The following is a 22,633-nucleotide window of genomic DNA, read 5'->3' as shown; positions in this document are numbered from 1 at the left end:
GCCCCTGGGCCCAGCAGTTGCTGCGTGCATGTGCATAGCGGGCAAGGCTGCAAGGCCACCTGGAGGGGGAGAGCGCGGCAAGAAGCGGCGCCGGCGCGCAGGTTGAGGCCGGCCGGTGTGTGGTTAGGGTCTTTGCTGGTGAGCTGTGCTTGTGCTTGGCAGCGGGACGCGGATGGACGCATGGCGGGCCGTGCCTGTACGAACGGATCCCGGCTGGTCAGACCCCCTCACTTTCCCCCTCGTCCAGGCGCCGTGCCACGCCCGCACGGCGTGGCGGCCATCCCATAGCGGGACCGCCTTCGCCCGCGATTAGACACATAGTGTCGGTGGCGGGGTGCGTCGGGATGCTTGCGCTTCTGAGGACAGAATGGCCGCCGAAGCGGCCTCCCCTCGTCGACGGACTACATCCCGGACAGCGTGTGTACAAGGCTGTCTAAGCCGTACGCGGCGCCGCCCTGCTGCACAGCACTTGCTGCGGCAGCGCCGGCGGCAGCATCTGCCGCCACCTCTGTTGGCCTCATGCGACTGAGCGACTAGCCATGTGAGGCGAGTGCTCGTTTGCTTGGGGAGAGGCGCGGGGAGTGGGGGCTCTGATGGCACCCGTGCGGTCTGAAAGCAAGGCCCACGTTGCATCCTGCATCCAGATAGGTCGGCATGCACAACTTCAGCAGGCATGTGACACAGCGAGATTCACGCACGGTTCCGTTACTGTGGTACCCATGCTCTATCACACTGATAGTGTGGCCGGGTACAGAGCTGCAGCAACCCCAGACACCCTGCTTGAGCGCATGGTTAGCCTTCCCACGCCTCCAATCTGCTCTGGGTTCGCTCCTTGACATACCCCGATATGCGGTCCTTTGTTACCTCAGTTCACGCCTTGGCGCGATATACCGCAATGCATCCCACCTATTACTCGCCAAATGCTACCTGCTCCGGGATGTGCACCTGCCCCTGAGCACCAGCTCCCAAGCTCACGTGCCCACACGCATGACACAATTCCTGACTGCAGTACCACAACCTGGGGTCCTGGGCTCGCGCCCAGGAGCTCCGCTGCTATACACGGGATTAAAAGTTTGGGTTCACGTTGCTCACACGTACACCTGCCTGCAACTGTCCTGTCCCAGCCTGCGTGCACCTTGCCGGGCATGGTCGATACAACACAGCGCATTCCATGCGCGCGCGTCAAGGCCCTGACCTCGCTACCTCCACTGCACGTTTGAACCGTTTGCGCCCGTACCCAAACAGCATGTGCCTAACACTGCCTGTGTCAGTGCCCCACTGACCCTAGCCTGTACGAGACCAGCTTGATAGTGGCATCATAGCGGCCCACCGTGCCTCCTTGCGCAAATGCGTCGCACCGCCTAGACCCGGCCTCCCGCCCAGCCCGGCTGCTAACCTGGCCGTCATACTGAATGCGTAGCATACCCTTTCTTTCGCTCAATACACAGCAAACACGCGATTACACGCATACTCATTGTTGCACTCGCTCACGCAGTGCCACGGAATGTGTCGTCCACGCCCCTTGGATGACGCGTCCGCCACTATGCTCACGTAGCCACTCTGGAGGCCAACGGCGCACTTGGCGACACACTTCACCAAAATGTTACTTCCCCTCACTTGCGATTGCTCCATCCTTTAGTAAAGTATAACGAGCTTTGTTTCGCTCACGACGAGCCCGCATCGCTGCCGCTGCTGCTGCCCGCGGGCGCTGCCGCCACCGGCACCACACGCCCGTTGTCGCCATGTGCTAGCCCCTGCGGCAGGTCCATACCACCCTTGGCGTACACCGTAGCGACAGCCTGTGAGAGCACACAGGGGGCACAGCGGCGGCGATAGGCACCACACAGTTCAGGAAGCGGCCGCGGGGACCCAGACAAGCGTATTGCGGAATGTGCATGTGGATACGGTGCGCGCTTTACTGTCGATTCGCACTCCGCATTGCCAAAATGCTGCAGGGCCGCGACTCTCGAGCGCTGAGGTGCAGACGCGTGTACAACGCGTCACGATCCGCAGCACCACGATGCACATCACCGCGCAGGTTTCCTAAACACCTTCCATGTGCATGCTGGAGGTACCTTAAAGATAGGTGCCTCTCGCGGTCAGCAATCTTCATGCCTAGGGTAAATCACGAGTCCCGCGCCGCCGCTGCGCCACCGGCCGCACCGCCGCTGCTGCTGCCTGCGCCGCTAGAGTCATCGGCCATCGAACGCACTGCCACGGCCTCCCGCGGGCGCTGCCGCGGCACCTGCGCCCGCCGCGCCGCAGGAGGCCCCTGCAATGTGGGCGTGGCGCCCGTGCTGCTGCTACCTCCGGTACTTGTGCCGCTTGTGCTACCGCCGGTACTGCGCCGCCCGCCCCGCGATCCACTCCCGTCACGCGCCACCTGCCCCGTCATGTCCCGTTCCTGCGTGAGTGCGCGTGTGCGTGTGTGCGTCTGCACTCGCGACATGCGAACACACGTGGCCCACCCCGCCCTGCCGCGACACACGAACGTACGCCGCAAACAACACGCGCCGCGCCCCTGCCTTCACGCCTTCCTCCCGCCACCCCCTCCATGCCTGCCCGTTTGCCCCCGCCGCCTCTGCGTCCCTCAGCCCCTGCCCTCTCCAGCCCCTGCGCCCCCCAACCCGCGCCCCTGCTCCAGCACCCACCCACCCACCCACCCACCCAGCCTCTCCCGCCTCTCACCTGCGTGGGCTCGCCGCTGTGGTCCCAGAAGCAGAAGTCGCCGTTGAGCTCACCCGCCTCCACACCCGCGCCGTTGGGGCGCTGCGCCGCCGCCGCCGCCGGCTCGGGTCCGCCCAGCGAGCTGCCCAGCGCCTCCTCCTCGGGCAGCATGTGAGCCATGCGGTCGCGCTTGGCCTCGAGGTAGCCCTGAGGCGGCAGAGGCGGTTGTGGCGGTTGGGGTGGTGGCGCATGGGTGGGATTCTATGCATGATGAAATAAGCCAAGATGATGTTGACAGTTTGTTGCATGGGTGGCATAATTGGTGATTCTGGTGGTGTGTTGGCTGTGGACACAAAATAATGACACGTGAGGCGTTAAAGCCGTGCGTCAGAGCCCACTCCTCGCCTCATCTCGCCTTTACCGCATTGGCCAGCCCCGCCCCCGGCACCCGCTCCTTCCGCGACCGCCCCGCAATCGCCCCGCCCGCCCGCATGCTGTGCCGCGCGCACCTGGTTGTACGCACCCGCCGCCACCAGGCAGGGGATGCGGCCGTTGACCTGGATGCCCAGCTTGGTGAGCGTGTTGATCTTGCGCGGGTTGTTGGTCTGCGCGGCGCGGCGTGGCGCGGAGTGTCAGGCGCGGAGTGTCAGGACTGGGGGCCGGGGTGGGTGGTTACGAGGACTGGCTTCAACATGGGGCCAAACTGGCGCACGCATGCAGGTTGCGGTAGCCGAGAGAGCGGGCGCATTTTCAGGGTTTGAGACCGAGAGGCGAGAGGACCGAGGCCAAGGTGATCCTGGCCTGACGGCCTGAGGCAATCAAAATGGGCCCGATGCTGTTCCTCCGCAGTGCAAGCCGTGCTGCTGGTGCTTACAGTTCAACCAAACGGTGGCCATCCACAGAGCCCATGCCGTGCGCGCGCCCGAGTGCCCTCATCCCTCCATGATAAGCGTAGGTCACCACGTTTGCCTGCCACCTGCCACACCGCATGTTAGCCTCCCCTCCCACACCCCCTGGCCGCTTTGCGCCGCCAACCGCACCCGCTCCACACGCACACAAATGCGGCGGCTGCCAGCGCGCTTCCTAACATCTCAGTCACTCCGCAACCCCGCGTACTCCCCAATCGCCCCACCCCACCAGCCGCCCCACCGGCCACTCGCCCCTCCACTCCGCCCCACCCTACTAGCTGTCCCACCGGCCGGCCACTCGCCCCCTCCGCCCCGCCCATCCCGCGCCCCACTCACGATGAGCCGGATGCTCTTGACGCCCATGTCCTGAAGCATGTTGCGCACCGAGGTGTACTCGCGGCAGTCGTCCGGCAGCCCCAGCGCCCGGTTGGCGTCCACCGTATCCAGGCCTTGCTCCTGCGGGCGGTGTTGCGAGAGGGCAGCGTGCATGTCAGCATGGCACAGCCGGAGGCAGGTTGGGCGCTTCTGGGAGAACCAGAGGAAAGGGAAAAGGATTGACTGCATGTTTGTATGTACGCTCGGTACTGTCTCGAGTAGCAGGACCCGCTGTACAGCCCGGGGTGCCGCCGTGGCGAAATGCCGTGTCTTGAGTCCAGCCCACGAACTCAGCCTAGCCCAGCCCAACAGACGTCAACATTTGGAAATTCACATACCGCTCCTGCGTATCCCTCCTGTAACGTCGCATACATACCATCCTCATGGCTTGCCCACGCCCCACTACTGCGCGCTGTCTCGCACTATCCTCCAGCTGGCTCACGGCTGCAGCCACGCACGAGCCGCTTTCACCAATACGCACAAATGTTCACACACCTGCAAGGAGTAAGCGGCGATCTTGTTGGCCAGGCCGATGCCGCGGCCCTCCTGCTGCAGGTAAATCACAATGCCGGGCGGCGCGCCCTGGATCATGCGCAGCGCCAGCTCCAGTTGCTCCGCGCAGTCGCACTTGAGCGAGCCCAGCACCTCTGTGGACAGGAGGCCACACAGAAAGACGAGGAGGTCAAGAGCATGTTAGGCACAGCAAGTGGTAGGGGAGGCTGGGTAGGCGGGCGGGACGTGCAGTCTAAAGCTAGAATGAGGACGAAACTGGGGTGGAGGATGCAGTGCAGGAGCGGGCACATGTGTGCCCAGCGGGACAGCTAATGGAGTTGCTGGCTGGGGCTGGCGGAGTGGCACCATCTCGCACGTTGGTCCTGCACGTTGTCGCGCCCCTTACCTGACGTGAAGCAGGCGTCATGCACGCGCACCGCCACCTACAGCAAGATGTACGCAGCATGAACAATTGTCACTACACTGTGCGAGCGTGTGCTGGCAGGCTGAGGCGAAGTCCGTGCGTCGAGACGCGTAACATTCGCGCGTCACCACGTCAGCCCTTTTTCTTGACCCCGACCCAAACTCACGTCTTCCTGCCCCTCAACCTTGCCGGACACAATCGCGGTAGGCTCGGTGAAGGTCGCCCCGCCATCCGTCTGCGTGGGCACGCCAAACGATCAATCGCAGGCCTAAACCCTCGTGCGCGTGCAGCAACGACAACTAAATGGGCCGCGGAAGTCCTCAACACCTACCGAATGCTTGTAGCCACGGAGCCGAAATTTCCCGTGGCGAGTGGGCAAGAGCGTCTCGGCAATGAACGAAGTCAACACGTTGTCCTCGTCAATCGATTGATGTGCAGTAGGAACATAAGGGGTAGAAGAAGTAATGGGTGCTCCTTGCTGGGGTACATCAGCAGCTGCTGCGGAGACTAGCACGCGAGAGGGCAGGGCCACACGCCGGTCCAACCGCGAGACGTGCACTACGCTCTGCCAGCGTCCAAAACGAACTGGGCTAATGATTTGTGAGCAAGAGGCAGCCCGGTGGCTCGCCACGCGCTCCAGGCTCGCCATTTTCGAGAAATTGTTGAGAGTGACTTGGAACAAGGAAGAACAAATTGATCAGGTCCTAGTATCGTTGATGTTAATGAACACTTGCAACAAAAGGGCCAGGGAGGGTGGTAGACTCAGACCCAGCGGCGCCCAATTGCCCCGTACGCGGCAGGGCCACTCGAGCCACTCAGCGGAGGCGGACGTGGCGTGAGTTCAGTATAGCTTGCGCGCTGCTGTGTTTCATGTACCAGTGGCAGAAGTGATAGTGAAGCAAGCATGTAACGTTGGAACCGAGCGGTTGTTGCTGGCCTGGCGCACTCGCATGCATCCCGGCATACTGCGCTTCTGCGTACGCGCGCCTGCAGCATTCAATATCCTGCGCTAAAGCGCTTATCGCGCTGCATTATGAATCAACAATCAAAATTGTGAAAGTCAACGACCGCAGCTGTCACGTTGCGGCGTGGCCCACCCTGCGGTGTGCTGCGTGTTCTGGCTTGCTGGCCTGGCGGAGACCCTGCAGAGACCCGGCATCTTTTGTATGCCGTGGCCCTCCGAGATGGCGACCAGGCGGATCTCCCTGTCACCTGGTTAGCACTATATGGTAGGTACTGTGCGCGCTTAAACCTGTGCGGTGGCTTACAGCAGCTGGTGTGGCGGTGCGGGTGTCTTGCAAGCCGCACAGGCACGGCTGAACATGTTACCATGGGGGCGCCTGGATGCGGCGCCTGACTTCAGCTCCATGGCCAAATGGACAGAGACGCAGAAGGCAGCAGCGGTGGCACCAACCTGAGGTTGCTTAGCCGCACATCGCCGCGCACAAAGCGTCCACTGTCACTAGCATCCAAAGCGCCCTTTGTCGCGTGCAGCCGCTGCAGCTCGAGCACGGCCGCCCGCACGACGTCTGGCTCGCTCTGCTCCCTCTGCGCCGGGAGCTGTTGTCTGGCGTGACGCCTGGCCCGCGTCTGGCCCTCAGCGGGCTGCCGGGTAAAGCGCCCCATCCCACATGCGGCGGCAAGGGCACTGAGGCGTTTGCGCTACTGACTCCCGGGAGACTGAGTTATCGGTGTGGGGAGTGGGGAATGCCCTGACGTCGGGTGCCTCGCGGCCCGGCCTGCGCCCCGCTTGGGCAGCAACACGGCATGTGGGTGGTAGTAGGCGGCGGCAGGGGCGGCACGCGATGCAGGGCGGGCCGTTGCAAGGGAAAGGTGTTCAGCGTTTGCGCCTTGGTGGTCTGATTGCGGTGGACGGCCGTGCGTCTTCTATCTGATGTTGGGTTGAGGCGCCTGCCTGCCGGAGTGCCGCTGTGCCGGTCAGGCGGGCACCGGGCACGTGCTGCTCGCGCACCGCGGCTGTGGCCGATGTGCCCATGCAGTGCTGGATTGCTGGCCCCATCCGAGTGCCCAGTCGAGGGGTCGGGCCTTCGCCCTCGTTTCTTTGATGCGTATTGCGGCGGCCTGTGCCGGCGCTTCTCCATACGGCGTCTATACCTTGGTCTTTATCGTGCTTGGCCCCGCTGTAACTGCTGCCTCCTGCACTAATCTGCAATCCTGTTGCCTCCCGCAGTCCCGCTACGCCGACCGTGCCGGTGCCCTTGCCACTGCCGCGCGGTGGGGCTTTGGCCCCGGGCGGTATGACCGGACAGTGCATGGCAGCCAGTCGCTGGCCGGCCGCAATCGGCGGCCTCAGCTGCGGCTGTGGCGGCGGGAGCAGAGGCAGGTTGCAGGCGTATGCTGCCGCATGACTCGGCGGGTCGGGGCGCTGATGCAATGCGAGAGTGGCTTCGCTCGTGCAGCTCTATGGGGCCCAGGGCTCAGACGGGTTCTATGCACACGCAGTGGGAGCGCAGGGCGCACTTTGGGGCCGTGGTCCGCGGAATGTCGGCGTCTTTTGGGTTGATGTTAGTTAACACTTGCTCCACAATGGCTAGGGAGGGTGGTAGACTAAGACCCAGCGGCGCCCAATTGCCCCGTACGCGGCAGGGCCACTCGAGCCACTCAGCGGGAGCGGACGTGGCGTGAGTTCAGTATAGCTTGCGCGCTGCCGTGTTTCATGTACCAGTGGCAGAAGTGATAGTGCAGCTATCATTTAACGTTGGAACTGAGTGGTTGTTGCTGGCCTGGCGCATGCATGGAGGCATGCTGCGCTTGTGCGGATCTGATGTACATCCTGCGCACTCGCGCTGCATGCATCATATCGCCGTGCCACTTCCCATCCCTGGGCATTGTAACTCCCTCTCACAAACAAACATTGATCGAACTGGTGGAAGCCAACGACCGCAGGTAGTATTGCCCAAACAGTGCTGGGCGGCTGCCCACCGCCCGATGGCCACTACGGCTGAAACTTTCTGCGTGTTTGGGAGATGCTGATGCGCCCACGGCAATGACACGCGCTGTTGCAGGGTCTGCCAGCCACGCCATGTTGACGCCTGTTGACGCCGTGGCCGCACAGGGCCCGCCAGCTCCTGCACGGTTCTTCCCTGCGTGTGGGCCGCGGGCACGGGTACACGGCCGTGCCGTGCATCCGTGCCCGCGAGTATGGCGTGCTATGACGTACACGCCCTGGTGCAGGTGGTGGCCAGCCATGTAAGTGTAAGTATGTAACTCCTTGCCTGGGCGGAGGGCGGTGGGCGGGCGGGGTTGGCTGCCAGAGAAGTTAGCCGCAGGGGGCGTTGATGTGTGATTGCTTTGGTTGATGCAAAGGCGAGGTTGGCTACACCCATGCAGCTCTAGGGGCCCAGGATTCAGACGTGTGCTGCGCACATGTAACGGGAGCTCGGGCGCAATTTGGGGCCGTGAAAGGTCGGGGGCTTCCAACGTAGCGGTAGAACGCATTCATGGCCACCCGTGGCGTGTACGTCGACGGCGACCGTTGTGCGATCGTTTCGTATGGGAGAGGCACGCCAGCGGAATTGCGATATAAACCATTCATACAGTGAAGATTGCAGTATTGGGCCAGGACGCGCCAGCTTAGGGGCGCCACAAAACGCCTCAAACACCCTACACCCGCCGCTCGCTCATCGCTCCATCGCTTGGCCCCTGCACGACACGCTATTTGTATTAGACTTGTGGCTTGCGTGCCGCATAATGCGCGGAGTTGCGCTCGAGTCTGCGCCATCGCGGTCGACTGGCTCCGCTCGGCGTTCTCAGTATCTTCCACCTCGCCCATGCAGAATTAGCTATGCAGGCCAGGCGCGCGGGCAGTCGGCGACAAGAGGTTGCCACATCAGCCGGGCGTCCACATCCTCGGGCCCCAGCAGCAACCAACAAAAGCCCAAGCAGGATCCCGTGATGAACTCAGACGATGAGGACGCGCCGTCGACTTCGGGGAACAGCGCTGGGCCCAAACAGCCATGGCTGGTCGAATTCCTGCTCAAGTGGGTGGCGCCGAATTCGCGCGGCTGGCCTGCTTCAGAAAATGCTTGGGTTGAGCTAGGACTGGGGATAGCATCCGGGGAGGAAGGGGCACACGCCGTAATGAGCAGGCTGCACTGGGGCTGTACACCGGACCCCAAGCCTACTGCCACACTCGCAGCCACGGCCACGTCGCCTGCCGGAAATTCCCCACCACCCCGGTGTGTTGACATAAATTGCCACATCCTCCATGCCACAGGAATAACGCCCCCAAATGGCTGGTCAACTTTGTGAGCGTGTACGTGGTGCCGCCGGCCAGCTCCCGCACGGCGTCGCTCGCGCGCGCGCTGTGGATCACCGTCGGTTTCGTGGCGGTGGCCCTGGGGCGACAGCTGCTGTTCCCCGCCCCCCGCATCACCCCCCGCGAGGTAGGCGGCCGGCGCTTGCAAGAGGAGAAGGGGAAGGAAGGAGCTGTCTGGGCGTGAGGGCTATGCAGGCGTCAGGAGAAGGGTTGCGTGCCTTGGGTAGTGCAGGGGAACCTTGGGGTAGGTAGGGGGGTGGGGCGTCAGGCCGCGACCGCGCGGACAGCAGGCTTTGGGCTCGGACGCGCTCTGAGGGTATGTGGCGTCCTCCACCGCGCCCCGGGCCCTGAACTGTGTGCTGTTGCTTCTCCTGAGAGGGCTGCAAAGAAACTCGCCGCCTTCGCCTCATCTCTCCAGGTCCTCTACTCTGACCTGGTGACCCTGCTGGACGGCGGCCGTGTCCGCGCCGCCCGCCTGGAGGCCGGCACCAGCCGCCTCTACTTCGACGTCAAGCCGCTACAGCCGGCGCAGCCGGCAGGGGCCGCGGCTGCTACAGCCGCAGCCACGGCCGCCGCCACCACGGCAGCAGTGGTGGGGTCCACGGAGGCGGCTGTTGCGGCGGGTGCTACAGCCGGCGCCTCAGCGGCGACGGGTGCTACAGCCAGCGGCGCTGCTGGTGCTGTTGCTACAGCCGGCACTCCAGCTGCCCCCCGCGCTCGCTTCCAGAAGCAGTACTACATAAAGCTGGCCGACAAGAACGACCCCGCGCTCATGGGCCGCCTGCTGCAGGTGGGAGGTGGGAGGAGGCGTGGTGTGGGAGGAGGCAGGAGCGGGTGGGGCAGGAGGGGTGCGGGCAGGAGGGGTTGGGGCAGGAGGGGTTGGGGCAGGAGGGTTGGGGCAGGAGAGGTGGGGGCAGGAGGGGGGAGAACGTGGGGAGGTGTATCGGGTAGAGGGGAAGTGGGAAGGGGGCTGGCCTGCATTGGCGGATGGGGAAGTGTGGTGGGGGCGTCCAGGTTGCAGGGGCTGCGGGTATGGAGTAAAGAGTGCACGCGGGGCGGAGGTCAACTCCCACCCTGGCTTGGACAGCTGACCGCCCCTACAACCAACCATTCGCTCCCGTCTGCCATGCACGGCTGCCTTCCCCTCTTCCCCCCCTGCAGGCGGGTGTGGAGTACGCAGTGCTGCGCGCCTCCTTCCAGGCCGCCGCCGCCAACGCCTTCCTGACGGCGCTGGCGCTGTGGCTGCCGCTGCTGCCGCTGATGTTCCTGCTGCGGCGCATCATCGACCAGCGCCAGGGCGCAGGGTGAGAGGCCGGTGCGCCGCAGCAGCAGCCCGCACCACCCCGGATGCCACTGGTGCCGATGGAGCAGCGGGGCGGGACTGGGATGGGTGCGGGGCGGGAGGGATTGCGTCGTGGTCGCTGGCAAGAGCCAGTGGAGCCGGCAGCCAGAACCTTGAAGCAGGCGGTGAAAGGCGGTGAGGGTTTGGTTTGGGGTTCGGGGTGATCGCCGGGAGAAGCGCGTGTTGGTGCTGACGGTGGTCGGCTGACTGCCTGTGGGCCCCTCCCCCGACCGCGCCCCACCCCGTCTCACCTCACGGCCCACCTCACCACACCGTGCCGCACCGCACCTCACCTCACCTCACCTCACCTCACCTCACCTCACCTCACCTCACCTCACCTCACCTCACCTCACCTCACCTCACCTCACCTCACCTCACCTCACCTCACCTCACCTCACCTCACCTCCCTGTTCTTCACAGTCGCGCCAAGAAGGCCTCTAACCGGCCTGACACGCCGTCCACCACATTCGCCGACGTTGCGGGGGTGGACGCAGCCAAGCAGGAGCTGCTGGAGGTATGTGGCTGTGTGTGTATACACGTGTGTGAGTGAAATGTGTTAGGCAACGGAACAAATCGGCACGTGTGTATGTGTGTGCGCGTTCAAAGGCAAACAGACCGAGTGCGCGTGACGGTGTGTATACGTCGCGTTGCAGAGCGAGTAAGGGCAGCACAAACGGAAGGGGTCGACGCTGTGTGGCTGTGTGTGGCTGTGTGTGTGTATGTGTGTGTGTGTGTGTGTGTGTGTGTGTGTGTGTGTGTGTGTGTGTGTGTGTGTGTGTGTTTGTGTGGATCTGGAGTGCACCCACCCGACCACGGAGTGCGGCACCGCCTGGGCCATATGGGCCAGAACTCCCGCACACACACCACGCCCCACACTGGGCAGCACCGCTCTGCTGACTGTCACCCACACGGCCGTACCACCACACAGCCACACCCTGTGTCTTGATGTGTCATGCCATGCCTGTGACCCCTGCACCTCGCGCCCCCCCGCACCAGGTGGTGACGGTGATGCGCCAGACCAAGGCAGCCTACTCCAAACTCAAGGTGCGGGCGGCGGCGCGGGCGGTCCATCTCCACTCCGTTCACGTGTCATGGCCTCTTGTGGGGTGGCGGCCGGGGCGGTAGTGTACTCGGCCGCAGCGGAGGGCTGGGTCAAGATTCACAACACAACCAATGAGTAACAGCTCCTGCGCCCCCCTCTTGTTGCCCCCCGTTCTCCACATGAACGGCTAACATCTCCTGCCCGCGTTGACGCCCCGTATCGCTCACACATACAGGTCAAGATGCCCAGTGGTGTGCTGCTGTGCGGGCCGCCCGGCACCGGCAAGACCCTGCTGGGTGAGGCAGCAGGCGGGCAGGGCGGGCAGGCAGGCAGCCGGCGGGGGCGGGCGGGCGCGCATGTGTGACATAAAATGCCTGCATGAAGCGCGTCGGGCATGGGCTAATGGGCGAAAGCTGACGGGCATTGCAAAGCGAGTTGGCACTCAGCGTCATGTTTTGCTACCCGCCGGTCCCAACTTCAAGCACTCGTCCTCTCTTTTCACCGTCCCGCAACCCCATCCCGCATCCCCACCCCGCACCCCATCCCGCACCCCCATCCCGCACCCCCACAGCCAAGGCGGTGGCTGGCGAGGCGGGTGTGCCGTTCTTCGCGGTGTCGGCCTCCGAATTTGTGGAGATGTTCGTGGGCCGCGGCGCCGCGCGCATCCGTGAGCTGTTCGCGGAGGCGCGGAAGAGCGCGCCCTGCGTGGTGGGTGGGAGTGGGAGAGTGGGTGGGTGGGTGGGCGGGTGGGAGTGGGAGTGGGAGTGGATGTCATTGCCAAGTAACTGGAGAGGGTGGGTGGGCGAGTGGCTCTGTTGGTCTTGTTGGCTGCGGTGGTGGTAGTGGTGGTGGGCGAGCGGCACCGGGGCGGACTGCGGCACCAGAGCCGCCGCCCCACCGGCTGAAGGGGACGAATTCACTCGCACGTGGAAACGGCCCCTGGCATGCTTATGCCCGCCCCCCGTTGCACAGCCCCGCTGCCTCTTCTGTCACTTGGCACAGCGGACAGCCCCCCACCCACCGCCCGCCACCACCCAACCCTCACCCTCGCTACCCTTCTCTGTACCATCCTTGCAACCCACCCCTCCCTCCCTCCCTCCCCCCGCTCACTCCCCCCGCTCACCCCCTCCCGCTCACTGCCCCCGCTCACTGCCCCCAGGTGTTCATCGACGAGCTGGACGGCGTGGGCAGCAAGCGCGGCATGGGCTACAACGACGAGCGCGACCAGACACTCAACCAGCTGCTCACGGAGCTGGACGGCTTTGACGGGCGGCCGGGTGAGGCGGAGGCGGGAGGGGGGGGGGGGGTAGCCATCCATGGGATGGTGTGTATCAAATATGAAGTGAAGTGCCGACGTCCAGAGGGGAGGCGGCGGGAGGGGGAGGGGGAGGGGAGGGAGGAGGGGGAGGGGCAGGGGGAGGGGAGGGGAGGGGAGGGAGGAGGGGGTGCCGGTGCCTGCCATTCACCCGCTCCAACCACACGCGTGCGTGCATTCCGCACACGTGTTCGCGGGTGCTCTTTACATCGCGCGCGCGCACACACACACACGCACACACACGCACACACACATATACACACACTCACTCACTCACTCACTCACACGCACACACAGGCGTGTTGTTCCTGGCTGCCACCAACCGCATGGACGTGCTGGACCCGGCGCTGCTGAGGCCCGGGCGCATCAGCCGCAAGGTGGGTGGGATGTGTGTGTGTGTGTGTGTGTGTGTGTGTGTGTGTGTGTGTGTGTGTGTGTGTGTGTGTGTGTGTGTGTGTGTAGGGGGGAGGTGGCGTGGAAAGATGGTTGAAGAAGCGGTACGGGATGCACTGAAGACTACGGACGAAGTGGTCACCGAATGAGCGGCCGTCCGGGCGGCTGGCCGCGCTCCAGCTGGGGGGGGGGGGGGTAGATACCGGGGAGGAACGGGAAGGGGCGGACCAACGGCGGGACGCGGGGACACAGTGCGACTAAAAAAGGTTGGGCGCGGCATCTTGCACTGCCTGCACTACTTGCACTACTGTGCGCATGGGTTGCGGGTTCGGTGTGCAGCACACCTCCACACGCGCACCCGCCCGCCCCCACCCACACGCTCATTCCCCCACCCGCCCCACTCGCGCCCGCCCGCCCCCGCCCGCCGCCCCCCCCCCAGGTGGTTGTGCCGCTGCCTGACGCGGCGGGCCGGGCGCAGATCCTGGCCGTGCACCTGCGGGCCACACCCCTGGAGGAGGAGCTGCAGCCGCAGCAGGCGTGCCTGGTGCGTGCGTGCGTGTTGTGCGTGGGGCCGCGTGGGCGTGTGTGTATGTGTGTGTGTGGGGACGTGTGGGCATGTGTATGTGTGAGGGGGCGTGAGGGGGTGAGGAGGGGGGGGCGTGGGGTTGTTCTCACCATGGTGGGTTGGGGCGGGGGTTGTGTGCAAGGACCTCCAGTGAAGCAAGTAGAGCGGGTGCCTCCCCCCCCCCCTAGGCAAGCCAGGGCAGGGCCCCGGTCCTCATGCGGCGACAGTCGCGGCAGCGGCAGTGGGTGCGCCTGCCCTGCTCCGGCCTGGCCCCTACAACCGCTCCCCCACCGCAGACCCCCACCGCAGCCCCTCCGTCCCTCCCTCCCTCCCTCTCTCACCTCCCCAGGCTGTTGCCTCCGCCACCGAGGGCTTCAGCGGCGCGGAGCTGGCCAATGTGGTGAACGAGGCCACCCTGCTGGCGGCGAGAGACGCCAGGGACGCGGTGAGGCCGGGCGGCTGTGGGGGCGAGGGGAGGGCAGGGGAGGGGCACGGGCGTGCTGGAGGGGGCGGAGGGGGACAGCATTGGGTGGGGCCGCATTGGGAGATGCCGCTGTTGCTGCTGCCGCTGCTGATGCCCGTTGCCGCCGCTGCTACTGCTTCTGCCGACTGCTGCTACCGCTGCTAATGCCCGCTGCTGCTACTGCTGCTGCCGCTGCTGCAGGTGAGCCTGCGCGACCTGCTGCAGGGCGCACAGCGCACCCGCTTCGGAGTCGACGGCCGCAGCGGTGAGTGAGCGGGGGAAGCGCGGGCGGGAAAGGATGTTTAGTGAAGTAGGGCATAGGAGGGCGGAGCGGGCCTGCAGCGGGGCCTGGCGCCGGATTTGCCACGCCATGTGTGCGCACGTCAACCGCCCGACGCGGACGGTTCCCCCGCCTGGCTGCTGCTGTCCTGACGCCGCCGCCCCCCCCCCCCCCGGCTCACGTGCTGCCCCGCACGCAGGCGCCAACGCGTTCGGCGGCGGGCTGACTCAGCGGCTGTCCAACTGGCTGCTGGACGTGGCGGCGGCGGAACGGCGGCCGGTCAAGGTGGGCACCGGCGGCGGCCAGTAGCGCCAGCAGCGGGCGAGGAGGAGGAGGAGGGGGAGGAGGAGGGTTACGGAGAGAGCTGCAGTGACAGCGGTGGGGCAGGGCGGCAGGGGTGAGGAGAGACGGAGGGGGTGAGGAGAGAAGGTTGGTTGAGGGAAGGCGGGCGAGGGTTGGTGTGTGTAGGGAAGGGGCGAGGAGGGATGCGGTGGCAAGGGGTGGGCGGGTGGGGAGTGGACGAGGAGTGCTGAGGCACGCGGCGTGAGGAGCATGTGAGTGGTGCGTGCGTGATGCGTGAGTGGTGTGTGAGGTGGGCAGATGCTTTCAAGCTGAGTTTAGGGTGGTGAAAGGATGTTTAGGAAAGCCGTACAGGATGCACTGAAGCATGAAGCAAGGGGGTAGCGGTGAGGGTGCTGCGCCGTTGGGGCTTGGGGCAAGGTGCACTGTGCTCCGCGAGCAAGCCGTGGGAGCTGCAGGAGAGAAACGTGTGGCGCATACGAGAGTGACGCTGTGTGGGGCCCGGCGAGGGTTGGCCTGGAGAGAGAGAGTGTGTTTGCGGTGTGGTTGTCTGTGAGTGGATGCGTGAATGTGTTTGCACTTTGGAGGCGGTGGTTGCATGAGGCGGGGGCGTCGGATCCTGACCGCGTGTATGCAGGCATTTGTCAGCATGACAGCTACGAGAGGCGGCTGTTGTCAGGCTCGAGAGAGTGCTTCGGGTTTGCCGTTGCGGGGCACGACTCCCAGCGGGTGCGAGAGTGTTAGGAGATGCGTGTGTTCCATGTAACAGCACTGTGCACGAGTGTGTCTGCGCACGGGTCTGGCTTTGACCCCACGTGCCAGGCACCATTCCGTGTGGGGACGCGGCGGTGGCGGCTGGTGGGAGAGGGGCTGGTGCCGCGGGCCTCGCATGCCCACGGACACAGGTCGCTGGCGAGAGGGGGCTGTTGACAGAATGTTGCACGTATGCGGCTGTTACGCTGTCCACATGTGACATCCACGCACCACCAGTCCATGTCAGTACGGCACGTCTGGGCATCCTGCATGCGGCCCCACACGCTGTCCCGCAACCCCCCTCCAAGCCCACAGTCACAGCACCACGTCGGTCCATACGTCAGCACGGCCCCAGCGAACGCCCCGCTTTATTGCGCCACGCGCCCAGGGCGGGTGAGGTGCTTCATCCCGCGCGTCCTTTCCTATTGCTCTGGCATTCTCTTTCCCTTGCCGCATGGCGTGCACCAGCTGGCACTGTAGGTGGGCGGGCTCATCAACCACCGGCAGCCGGGAGGGGCCCGGAAACGCAATGCCCCCGAGTTTCGGTCACCGCTGCAGCGCTGCACCATCCAGGTAGTCAGGCGCACTTCCGCTTTTTTCCTACACCAAACGCCGCCACGTAGGCATCCAATCATGGCACTGCATTACTCCTCCACTGCTTTCATTGACTATCACACACACAGGCTCCCCAGCGCAACGCCGCCCCACCGCCCCACCGCCTCAATCCACCAGCCCCATGCGCTGCGCCAGGCCCGCATACACACAGAAGCCGCCCCAGCTCATGCCCGGGTCGGTCAGGTTGGCAGCCCACAGCAGCCGCAGCAGCGCGCCGCCGCCCGCCGCCCGCCGCGCCGCCGCCTCGGCCGCCGCCGCCGCCTCCCGCGCCTGCCGCGCGCCCTCGGGGCTGCTGGCGGGCGCCGGCGCCAGCGGCTGCGGCGGTATGAGCAGCTCCAGGCGCATGCGGCGAGCCACCGCCTGCAACACCTGCGGCCGCGTGTAGGCCCCGGCGCGAGCCATCACCTCCGCCGGCGTGGCCGCTGCGGCCGTTGCCGTTGCCGCTGGCCCCCGCGGCTGCTGCTGCTGCTGCTGCTGCTCCTCTGCTCGGCGTGCCTGCAGCTCGGCGTGGGCGTAGCGCGCCGCGTGCGACTCAAGCACCATGCGCCCCAGAGCCTCCACGCCGTCCGCGTCGCCGCCCGCAGCAGCCCCCGCCTCCCCACCAGTGGTGCTGCCTCCGCCGCTGCCGCTGTTGGCTCCGGCCGCCGCCACCGCCGCCACCGCGCCCTCCACCATCCGCCCCAGCGCCTCCGCGTCCAGGCCCGCCAGCCCGAACGCCGCCGCCGTGTTGCGCGCCGCCTCTGCGGGTGTGGCGGGTATGGCTGTGGCGTAGTAGCCCACCAGCCGCCCCACCTCCGCCGCCTGCGGGCCGCTGCACAGCGGCGCCAGCAGCGGGCGCGGCTTGGCGGCAGGCGCGGCCGCTGTGGTGGTGGCGGTGGAGGCGGCTGGGCCGCCGACGCGGCGAAGCCCTGGCAGTACGGGAGCTGGGGCTGAGATCACTGCATCGGGCGCGTTGGCGTCGGCATCCACGTCAGAGCCGGTTGCGTCCTCGGTTTCGTCGTCGCCCTGGCCATCGGTAGCAGTGGCGGAGGCCTTCGCGCGGTCGCTTGCTACCTCCGCCGGGCGTCGTAGCAGCACCAGCACCAGCGCCGTCACGACCCAGCTGACCGCCACTATCGCGCTGACCATCATTGCTGACAGCGCAAGCCAAACCGAGAATGGCGAAAGTCGCAGAATCCTTGCCAGTTTCTCCACCGGCCGATTTAGTCCAGCGACCATATCTATAAGCTCAGATGGTACGTCTGATGCATTTGGAAGTTTGAGTGAACGCAGAAGCCGCGCCACTTTTCGTGCAATTACGACCCCTTGCTTCCGTCCCATTTGTGCCAGTTATTTGTAGAAGTATCAATGTAATTACGATTATGGGCTCCGGAAGTTCCACTACAGCTCCGAGATGTCCGCGCCTCCGCGCCATCCCCCCCCCCTCCCGCGCCCCCCGACACACACACACCACCACCACCCACACCGACACGATCACCCCGTCCCCACCCGCAGACCGGTGGACAACTGGGGTCCGAGGCCGCACACTGATAGTGGCTGGATGCTGATGGAGGGACATGGCCTTCCACGGGAACTTGGGAAGTGAAGCGCGCTGACACGACGGTGGCTGGGATAGTGGCTGGGACGGTGGCTGGGATAGTGATGGTGCGGAACTCGATGATTCTTGAGGGTCAAATGCTCCAGACCAGCACCTCAAGTACGCGTGTGGCTGTATTGGCAAACACCACATTGTGTCGGTGTGTAGCGCGCAAGACAGGTGTTGACGGTACAGGTCAGAAGCGAGACACACCCCACATTTTGGATGTCATCCCCCGACTTGCTCCGACAGCCCCGACACACTCGGCATTAAGTTAGCCTCGGAAAGCAACGCAGCAGAAACAACACCACATCCAGCCTACCTGCGACTGCGCTCCTCCTCGGGCCCTTGCTCCGACCACTGCGCGCCACCACCTCTATGTACACTTGTACAGCAGCCTAACCAAGTCCTAGTCTCAAGCAATGCGCTGATCCCACATTCACCCCGCCACCCTGCCCGTCGCTGCCCCGCGCTAATCACGCTCGGGAAGCTGCCTCTTGCAGTGCTGCAGCACATCCCACGACATTAGACATGTTTGCATTCACACACGTGCACGCACGCACAACAATGCCCCGTCAGCCTCTGTGCTCTACAAAATCTGTGCAGTTCAAGTGCCTCACGCTGAGCAGCACATGCACCACGTATGCCTCCAGCCGTGCACCATACGTCCTCCCAAACCTCCCTGCCTGCACTCCTACCTGCACCTGCACCTGCATCTACACCTGTGACGAGGACGACAGGTACGGCCCCCCGGACGCCTGGTGCGACATGAGCGGCAGTAGCGCAGTGCTGCTGCCACCACTGCCGCTCCCCAGCCCGCCCAGGCCCCCTAGACCGCCCAGCCCGCCGCCGCTGCGGCTCCCGGCGCCGCCGCCTAACCCGGCGCCCCCGTGCGAAGACACGTGGGTCACGACGTGCATGGAGCTGCCGCCCGAGCCCGGCGGCATGCCCATGCCCATGCCTATGCCTATGGAGGGCCCGCCCAGCGCCTTGCCCAGGCAGGAGTCCAGCAGCAGGCGCTTCTCCTCCTTGGTGTGGTACGGCAGCAGCCAGCGCCACTTGCTGCGGGGCGGAAGGGAGGAGGAGGGAAGGAAGGAAGGAAGGAAGGGGAACAGGGCGCATGGGGGGAGGGGCGGGCGGGGTCGCGTGCTGGTGTTTGGTGCGGGTGGCCACTGGCTGATGAGGGGCTGTCGGAACCCCCGAGCCTGCGCCCTCACCCACACACCCAAACCACATACACCCTGTGCTACTTAGCCGCCGCCGCGCTGCCATCCCGCCTCAGCCCATACAGACCACCATCACTCACGCACTGCTCAACAACCACCACAACCCACCATCACCCACCAAGCCACTCCTGTCTTGGTTTGCTCAGGATTGGAGAAAGCTACCCCTTTTCCCCACTCGCCCGGCCCGTTTTCGTTGGTTTTGGTTTAGTTTGGGCTGGTGCTTACAACCCCGCCCCCCACGTTCTCCTCCTCGCTCTTTTGCCGTGGGTTCGGTTAAATTTGGGCTGGTATCTACCCCCCCCCCCCGACCCCCACGCCCGCCCGCCCGCCCCCCTACGCACTTGCGCCCGAATATCTCCTCGAAGTTGCGCCTGAAGCCCTTGTTGTAGGGCCAGGGGTGCAGGCGGTCCTTCTCGTACATCTCGATGGTGGTGCAGTTGGCGCCCAGCAGCTGCCCGTGCATGGCCAGGAACCCCGCCAGGCTGAGGCTGAAGGCGAACGAGGTCAGAGACACCACAAACACCAGCGGGGCGCTGTGCGTTTTGTTTTGGAGGGGGGGGCAGAGGGAGGATGGGGACGGAAGGGTTACATTCATGGTAAGGAGGGAGGGGCGGGGGGAGGGAGCAGGGAGGGGCGGGGGGAGGGAGAGGGAGGGGCCAGGCAAGGGAGAGGGAGGGGCCAGAATGGGGAAGCGGGGAGGGGAGGGACGTGGGGGAGGAGGTGGCAGGTGGAATTGTGACCCTGACAGCTGCATGCAGTGGTGCCGCGCCCGCCTGCCCGCCGCCACCTCCAGCGCCTCCCAGAACCAGGAGTCCGCAATGCAAGCTCATCACCGCCACAGCCGCGCCGTCGTCGTTATGCTTGTCATCAAACCACTCCGCTTTTCATAAACGCTAGCCCCCCCCCCCCGCGCAGCTCATTGCCCCGCGCACCACTCACGTGGGCCCCTTGAGTTTGTTGTTGAAGAAGGCGATGACGGAGCCCAGCAGCAGCAGCACAGCCAGCGCGCAGCCCAGGGCCGCGTAGAAGATGAAGAGCAAGAAGAACTGCGAGCGTTGGAGACACAGACACACACACACACACGGTTTGGCCACCGTGAGGCAGCGGGTGGTGTACACCGGCGTTCCCGCGTCTTCCTCCACTACCTCCTCGTCCTCCTCCACTACCTCCTCCTCCCTCCTCCCTTCCCCTCCCTCCGCCCCCCACCTTGTAGTTCATGAGCCCCACGCAGTTGACCACCCAGATACACCAGTGGTCCTGGGCAGGCGGGCAGGAGCATGGAACTTGTCAGGACGAAGCACATCGGGGATGGGCCATACTGTACTAACGATGACGACACGGGTTGGCAATGCACGCACCCCACCCCTCCGCCCCGTCACGGCCCGTAGCCCGTAGCTCCAAGCATGGTGATACCGCTTCATACCCGCCGGCTTCAACCCGTGCCCGTTTCACCCGCACCTCCACCCTCCTCTCTTCCCTGCAGCCACCCACCCACCCACCCCCACCCATCCACCCACCACCACCACGACCACCCACCACCACCACCCGCAGCATCCGGCGCACGCACCATCTTGAGCACGCAGCGCCCCGTGACGGAGCAGTGGTGTGCGCGCTCCGGCTTCCAGGCCTGGCAGCGCTTGCAGAAGCGCGGCCGGCGCGGGTCCCGCCGGTCAAAGTAGTAGTTGGAGTAGGACATGCGCTCCAGCTCGGCGCGGGCTTGCTGTGGGGGAGCATGGGCGTGGGTCAGGGGGAGTTAAGAGGGAGTCAGATGGTGTGTGCGACACACGAGGAAGCACACGCATATGACACCGCTGTCGCACGCCCATCCACCCCAGCCTTACATGACACACGTGTACGCACGCGTGGACGCGTGGTCGCAGCCGCATCCCGCTCGCCCCAGCCATCACTCGACATGCCTCCGCCTCCGCCTTGACCCAGCCAGCCCGCTCCTGCTGCCCCCCTCCAACGATTCTTTGACTATTGGGACCAATATCACTGGGCTCGGGCACATAGCCTCCCCCTCCCCCCCGGCTCTGCGCCCCCGCCCCCGCCCCCGCCCCCGCCCCCGCCCCCGCCCCCGCCCCTCCCCGCCCCTCCCCGCACCTCCCCGCACCTCCCCGCACCTGCTCGTCCGCAAAGGGGTGCCAGCCCTGCGGCACGCGGCCCGGGTCCGCGGTGACCGCCGCCAGATACGACCACACACACATGACGCACTGCGGGGGTGGGGGGGATGGAGGGGGGTGAGGGGACGAGAGAGGACGGGAGCAGCAAGCCCGGGTCAGGCTGGGCGTCTGCGAGTAGCCCAGCGGCCGCGATGATCCCCACCCGCCCTCCTCCACCCCCGGCAAGTCCACACAGCCTGTTCCTGCCGACAGATCCCAAGCCCCCGCCCCGTTCCCCTGGCGCCCCGCGTTCCCAGGCCCCTCTGCCCCGCGTATCCGGCACTGCCCGCCTCTCCAGTCGCCCTTCTGCCTCCGCCCTTCGGCCTCCCCCTCGTCCCTTCTTCCCCCTCCTCTCCTCCCACCCTCCCCATCCCCGTGGGCTGGCTGCGGCGCCCTCCTGCGCTGTGTCTCGTCAGCTCACCACCCTCCTTCCCCCCCACCTGCCCCCAGCTCACCACCGCGCTGAACAGCAGTATGACGGCCGCGCTGCCCAGCACCACCAGCGCGTTGCCGGACAGCAGCTTGGGGCCGTAGGTGAAGGGCACCACCGCCGTGTAGGTCAGGCCCACCAGGGCCAGCACCAGCAGCACCCTGAGGGGAGCGGCGGCGGACAGGGGACACGGGGGGAACGGGGGAAAGGAGGGGTTCGTGTGCCCGGGCTTGACGGGTAACGGGGAGCAGCGGAAGGGGGGAGGCGGGGTTCCCGGGACCTGGCTGGGGTCTGAGGGAGTGCACACGGGCCCCCATGCTGTTTGTTCGTAGTCTACACACAGTGCAGGGCTCCCGGAACGCGCACTCGCCCGCCTCTTGCCTACTCGCCGGCAGTCACGGCTACAAACACACGCACGGGCACGTGCGCGGATCACCCCTTCCCTGCTCTTCCTTAACCCTACACGGGTCCGGGCAACAGCAAACCCCGCCGCGTGGGTGACCCGCGCGCAGGACCCTCCGGATGTACGCGCCGGCCCGTTCCTCACGCAAACTTACATGACATGGCCGAGGATGCGGAGGAAGCGACAGTACTGAAAGATGTTTAAGAATTTACTCGTGCTCTGAAGAGGGGGCATCTGCCCCCAACTTGGCGGGGACATGGCTCTGTCCTGGCCAAGTCCTAAGCTTCAACTCGCACCCGCAGCGGGGAATACCGGGTTGTTGAGGCAGCGTGGACAAGTGTCGAACCCTGGGTTGGTTAATCCCTCACGCCTTCCCGGCCTTCTTGCGCACTTTGTCAATTATGTTGCTATATTGTGTCTCTTTTGGAACACGGGAGCTTCGGAAAGCGAAGCGTCGCGGAAATTATAGCAAACCAGCGTAAGGTACGCCAGGATCACCGTAACAGTGTCTCCTATAATGTATTGTATGCTTTGTGCAGTGTCTGTAATAACACGGGATGCAGACAGGCAGGGTGAAGGAAATCCGCGCGCACCATTCGTCCCTCGCTCGAGCCTGTATCCGT

At 65.3% G+C, this 22,633-nt stretch overlaps 5 protein-coding genes across 7 annotated transcripts; 2 read left to right on the top strand and 3 right to left on the bottom strand.

Annotated features, from left to right (window-relative positions):
• Nucleotides 1-690: 690 nt before the first annotated feature.
• Nucleotides 691-5,579, bottom strand: CHLRE_09g393900v5 (uncharacterized protein). Of its 2 annotated transcripts, XM_043065697.1 has the most exons (10): nucleotides 5,198-5,579; nucleotides 5,033-5,101; nucleotides 4,849-4,885; nucleotides 4,446-4,597; nucleotides 3,912-4,031; nucleotides 3,177-3,272; nucleotides 2,689-2,874; nucleotides 2,164-2,404; nucleotides 2,076-2,092; nucleotides 691-1,799 (listed from the first exon to the last, which is right to left on the bottom strand). In XM_043065697.1, exons 1-10 carry the CDS (start codon nucleotides 5,513-5,515, stop codon nucleotides 1,665-1,667), a joined length of 1,371 nt encoding a protein of 456 aa, XP_042920937.1. In that variant the 5' UTR covers nucleotides 5,516-5,579; the 3' UTR covers nucleotides 691-1,664. The 2 variants fall into 2 exon arrangements, with proteins under 2 accessions (XP_042920937.1, XP_001694594.1); XM_001694542.2 differs by lacking the exons at nucleotides 2,076-2,092; nucleotides 2,164-2,404.
• A 177-nt stretch (nucleotides 5,580-5,756) lies between these two features.
• Nucleotides 5,757-7,733, top strand: CHLRE_09g393953v5 (uncharacterized protein). 2 transcript variants are annotated; one of them, XM_043065700.1, is made up of 3 exons: nucleotides 5,757-6,095; nucleotides 7,058-7,206; nucleotides 7,474-7,733. In XM_043065700.1, the coding sequence occupies exons 1-3, from the start codon at nucleotides 6,093-6,095 to the stop codon at nucleotides 7,562-7,564; spliced, it is 243 nt and encodes an 80-aa protein (XP_042920935.1). In that variant the 5' UTR covers nucleotides 5,757-6,092; the 3' UTR covers nucleotides 7,565-7,733. The 2 variants fall into 2 exon arrangements, with proteins under 2 accessions (XP_042920935.1, XP_042920936.1); XM_043065701.1 differs by having other exon boundaries at nucleotides 6,361-7,733.
• Nucleotides 7,734-8,446: 713 nt separating this feature from the next.
• Nucleotides 8,447-15,752, top strand: CHLRE_09g393950v5 (uncharacterized protein). Its single transcript, XM_043065699.1, has 14 exons — nucleotides 8,447-8,867; nucleotides 9,104-9,272; nucleotides 9,564-9,935; nucleotides 10,307-10,449; nucleotides 10,908-11,001; nucleotides 11,484-11,531; nucleotides 11,765-11,825; nucleotides 12,101-12,237; nucleotides 12,689-12,806; nucleotides 13,142-13,221; nucleotides 13,677-13,781; nucleotides 14,152-14,247; nucleotides 14,467-14,530; nucleotides 14,745-15,752. The coding sequence occupies exons 1-14, from the start codon at nucleotides 8,782-8,784 to the stop codon at nucleotides 14,852-14,854; spliced, it is 1,683 nt and encodes a 560-aa protein (XP_042920934.1). The 5' UTR covers nucleotides 8,447-8,781; the 3' UTR covers nucleotides 14,855-15,752.
• Nucleotides 15,753-15,774: 22 nt separating this feature from the next.
• On the bottom strand, nucleotides 15,775-17,546 carry CHLRE_09g394000v5 (uncharacterized protein). Its single transcript, XM_043065703.1, has one exon. It carries the CDS (start codon nucleotides 17,342-17,344, stop codon nucleotides 16,319-16,321), a length of 1,026 nt encoding a protein of 341 aa, XP_042920933.1. The 5' UTR covers nucleotides 17,345-17,546; the 3' UTR covers nucleotides 15,775-16,318.
• Nucleotides 17,547-17,864: 318 nt separating this feature from the next.
• Nucleotides 17,865-22,506, bottom strand: CHLRE_09g394050v5 (uncharacterized protein). Its single transcript, XM_043065705.1, has 8 exons — nucleotides 22,165-22,506; nucleotides 21,633-21,768; nucleotides 21,139-21,228; nucleotides 20,583-20,735; nucleotides 20,222-20,272; nucleotides 19,955-20,061; nucleotides 19,357-19,548; nucleotides 17,865-18,851 (listed from the first exon to the last, which is right to left on the bottom strand). Exons 1-8 carry the CDS (start codon nucleotides 22,242-22,244, stop codon nucleotides 18,506-18,508), a joined length of 1,155 nt encoding a protein of 384 aa, XP_042920932.1. The 5' UTR covers nucleotides 22,245-22,506; the 3' UTR covers nucleotides 17,865-18,505.
• Between the last annotated feature and the right edge of the window lie 127 nt (nucleotides 22,507-22,633).

The sequence above is a fragment of the Chlamydomonas reinhardtii genome, chromosome 9 (genome assembly GCF_000002595.2).
Source record: "Chlamydomonas reinhardtii strain CC-503 cw92 mt+ chromosome 9, whole genome shotgun sequence".
Taxonomy (NCBI): Eukaryota; Viridiplantae; Chlorophyta; class Chlorophyceae; order Chlamydomonadales; family Chlamydomonadaceae; genus Chlamydomonas; species Chlamydomonas reinhardtii.
This window is presented reverse-complemented; position numbering and strand designations above follow the sequence as displayed.

Bases quoted from the DNA above. Each gene is read 5' to 3' on its own strand.
- CHLRE_09g394000v5 (XM_043065703.1), bottom strand. From the start codon at position 17,344: ATGATGGTCAGCGCGATAGTGGCGGTCAGCTGGGTCGTGACGGCGCTG.
- CHLRE_09g394050v5 (XM_043065705.1), bottom strand. From the start codon at position 22,244: ATGCCCCCTCTTCAGAGCACGAGTAAATTCTTAAACATCTTTCAGTAC. The intron at 20,736-21,138 runs GTGCGGGGAGGT...GCTCCCCCACAG, and splicing joins ACCCCTTTGCGGACGAGCAG to CAAGCCCGCGCCGAGCTGGA. The intron at 19,549-19,954 runs GTGAGTGGTGCG...CAAAACGCACAG, and splicing joins AACAAACTCAAGGGGCCCAC to CGCCCCGCTGGTGTTTGTGG.
- CHLRE_09g393900v5 (XM_043065697.1), bottom strand. From the start codon at position 5,515: ATGGCGAGCCTGGAGCGCGTGGCGAGCCACCGGGCTGCCTCTTGCTCA. The intron at 4,886-5,032 runs GTGAGTTTGGGT...ATCTTGCTGTAG, and splicing joins AGGTTGAGGGGCAGGAAGAC to GTGGCGGTGCGCGTGCATGA. The intron at 2,875-3,176 runs GTGCGCGCGGCA...CTGCCGCCTCAG, and splicing joins CGGCGGGTGCGTACAACCAG to GGCTACCTCGAGGCCAAGCG.
- CHLRE_09g393950v5 (XM_043065699.1), top strand. From the start codon at position 8,782: ATGAACTCAGACGATGAGGACGCGCCGTCGACTTCGGGGAACAGCGCT. The intron at 9,936-10,306 runs GTGGGAGGTGGG...CCCCCCCTGCAG, and splicing joins TCATGGGCCGCCTGCTGCAG to GCGGGTGTGGAGTACGCAGT. The intron at 13,782-14,151 runs GTGCGTGCGTGC...TCACCTCCCCAG, and splicing joins AGCCGCAGCAGGCGTGCCTG to GCTGTTGCCTCCGCCACCGA.
- CHLRE_09g393953v5 (XM_043065700.1), top strand. The intron at 7,207-7,473 runs GCAGGTTGCAGG...CGTACGCGGCAG, and splicing joins CTGTGGCGGCGGGAGCAGAG to GGCCACTCGAGCCACTCAGC.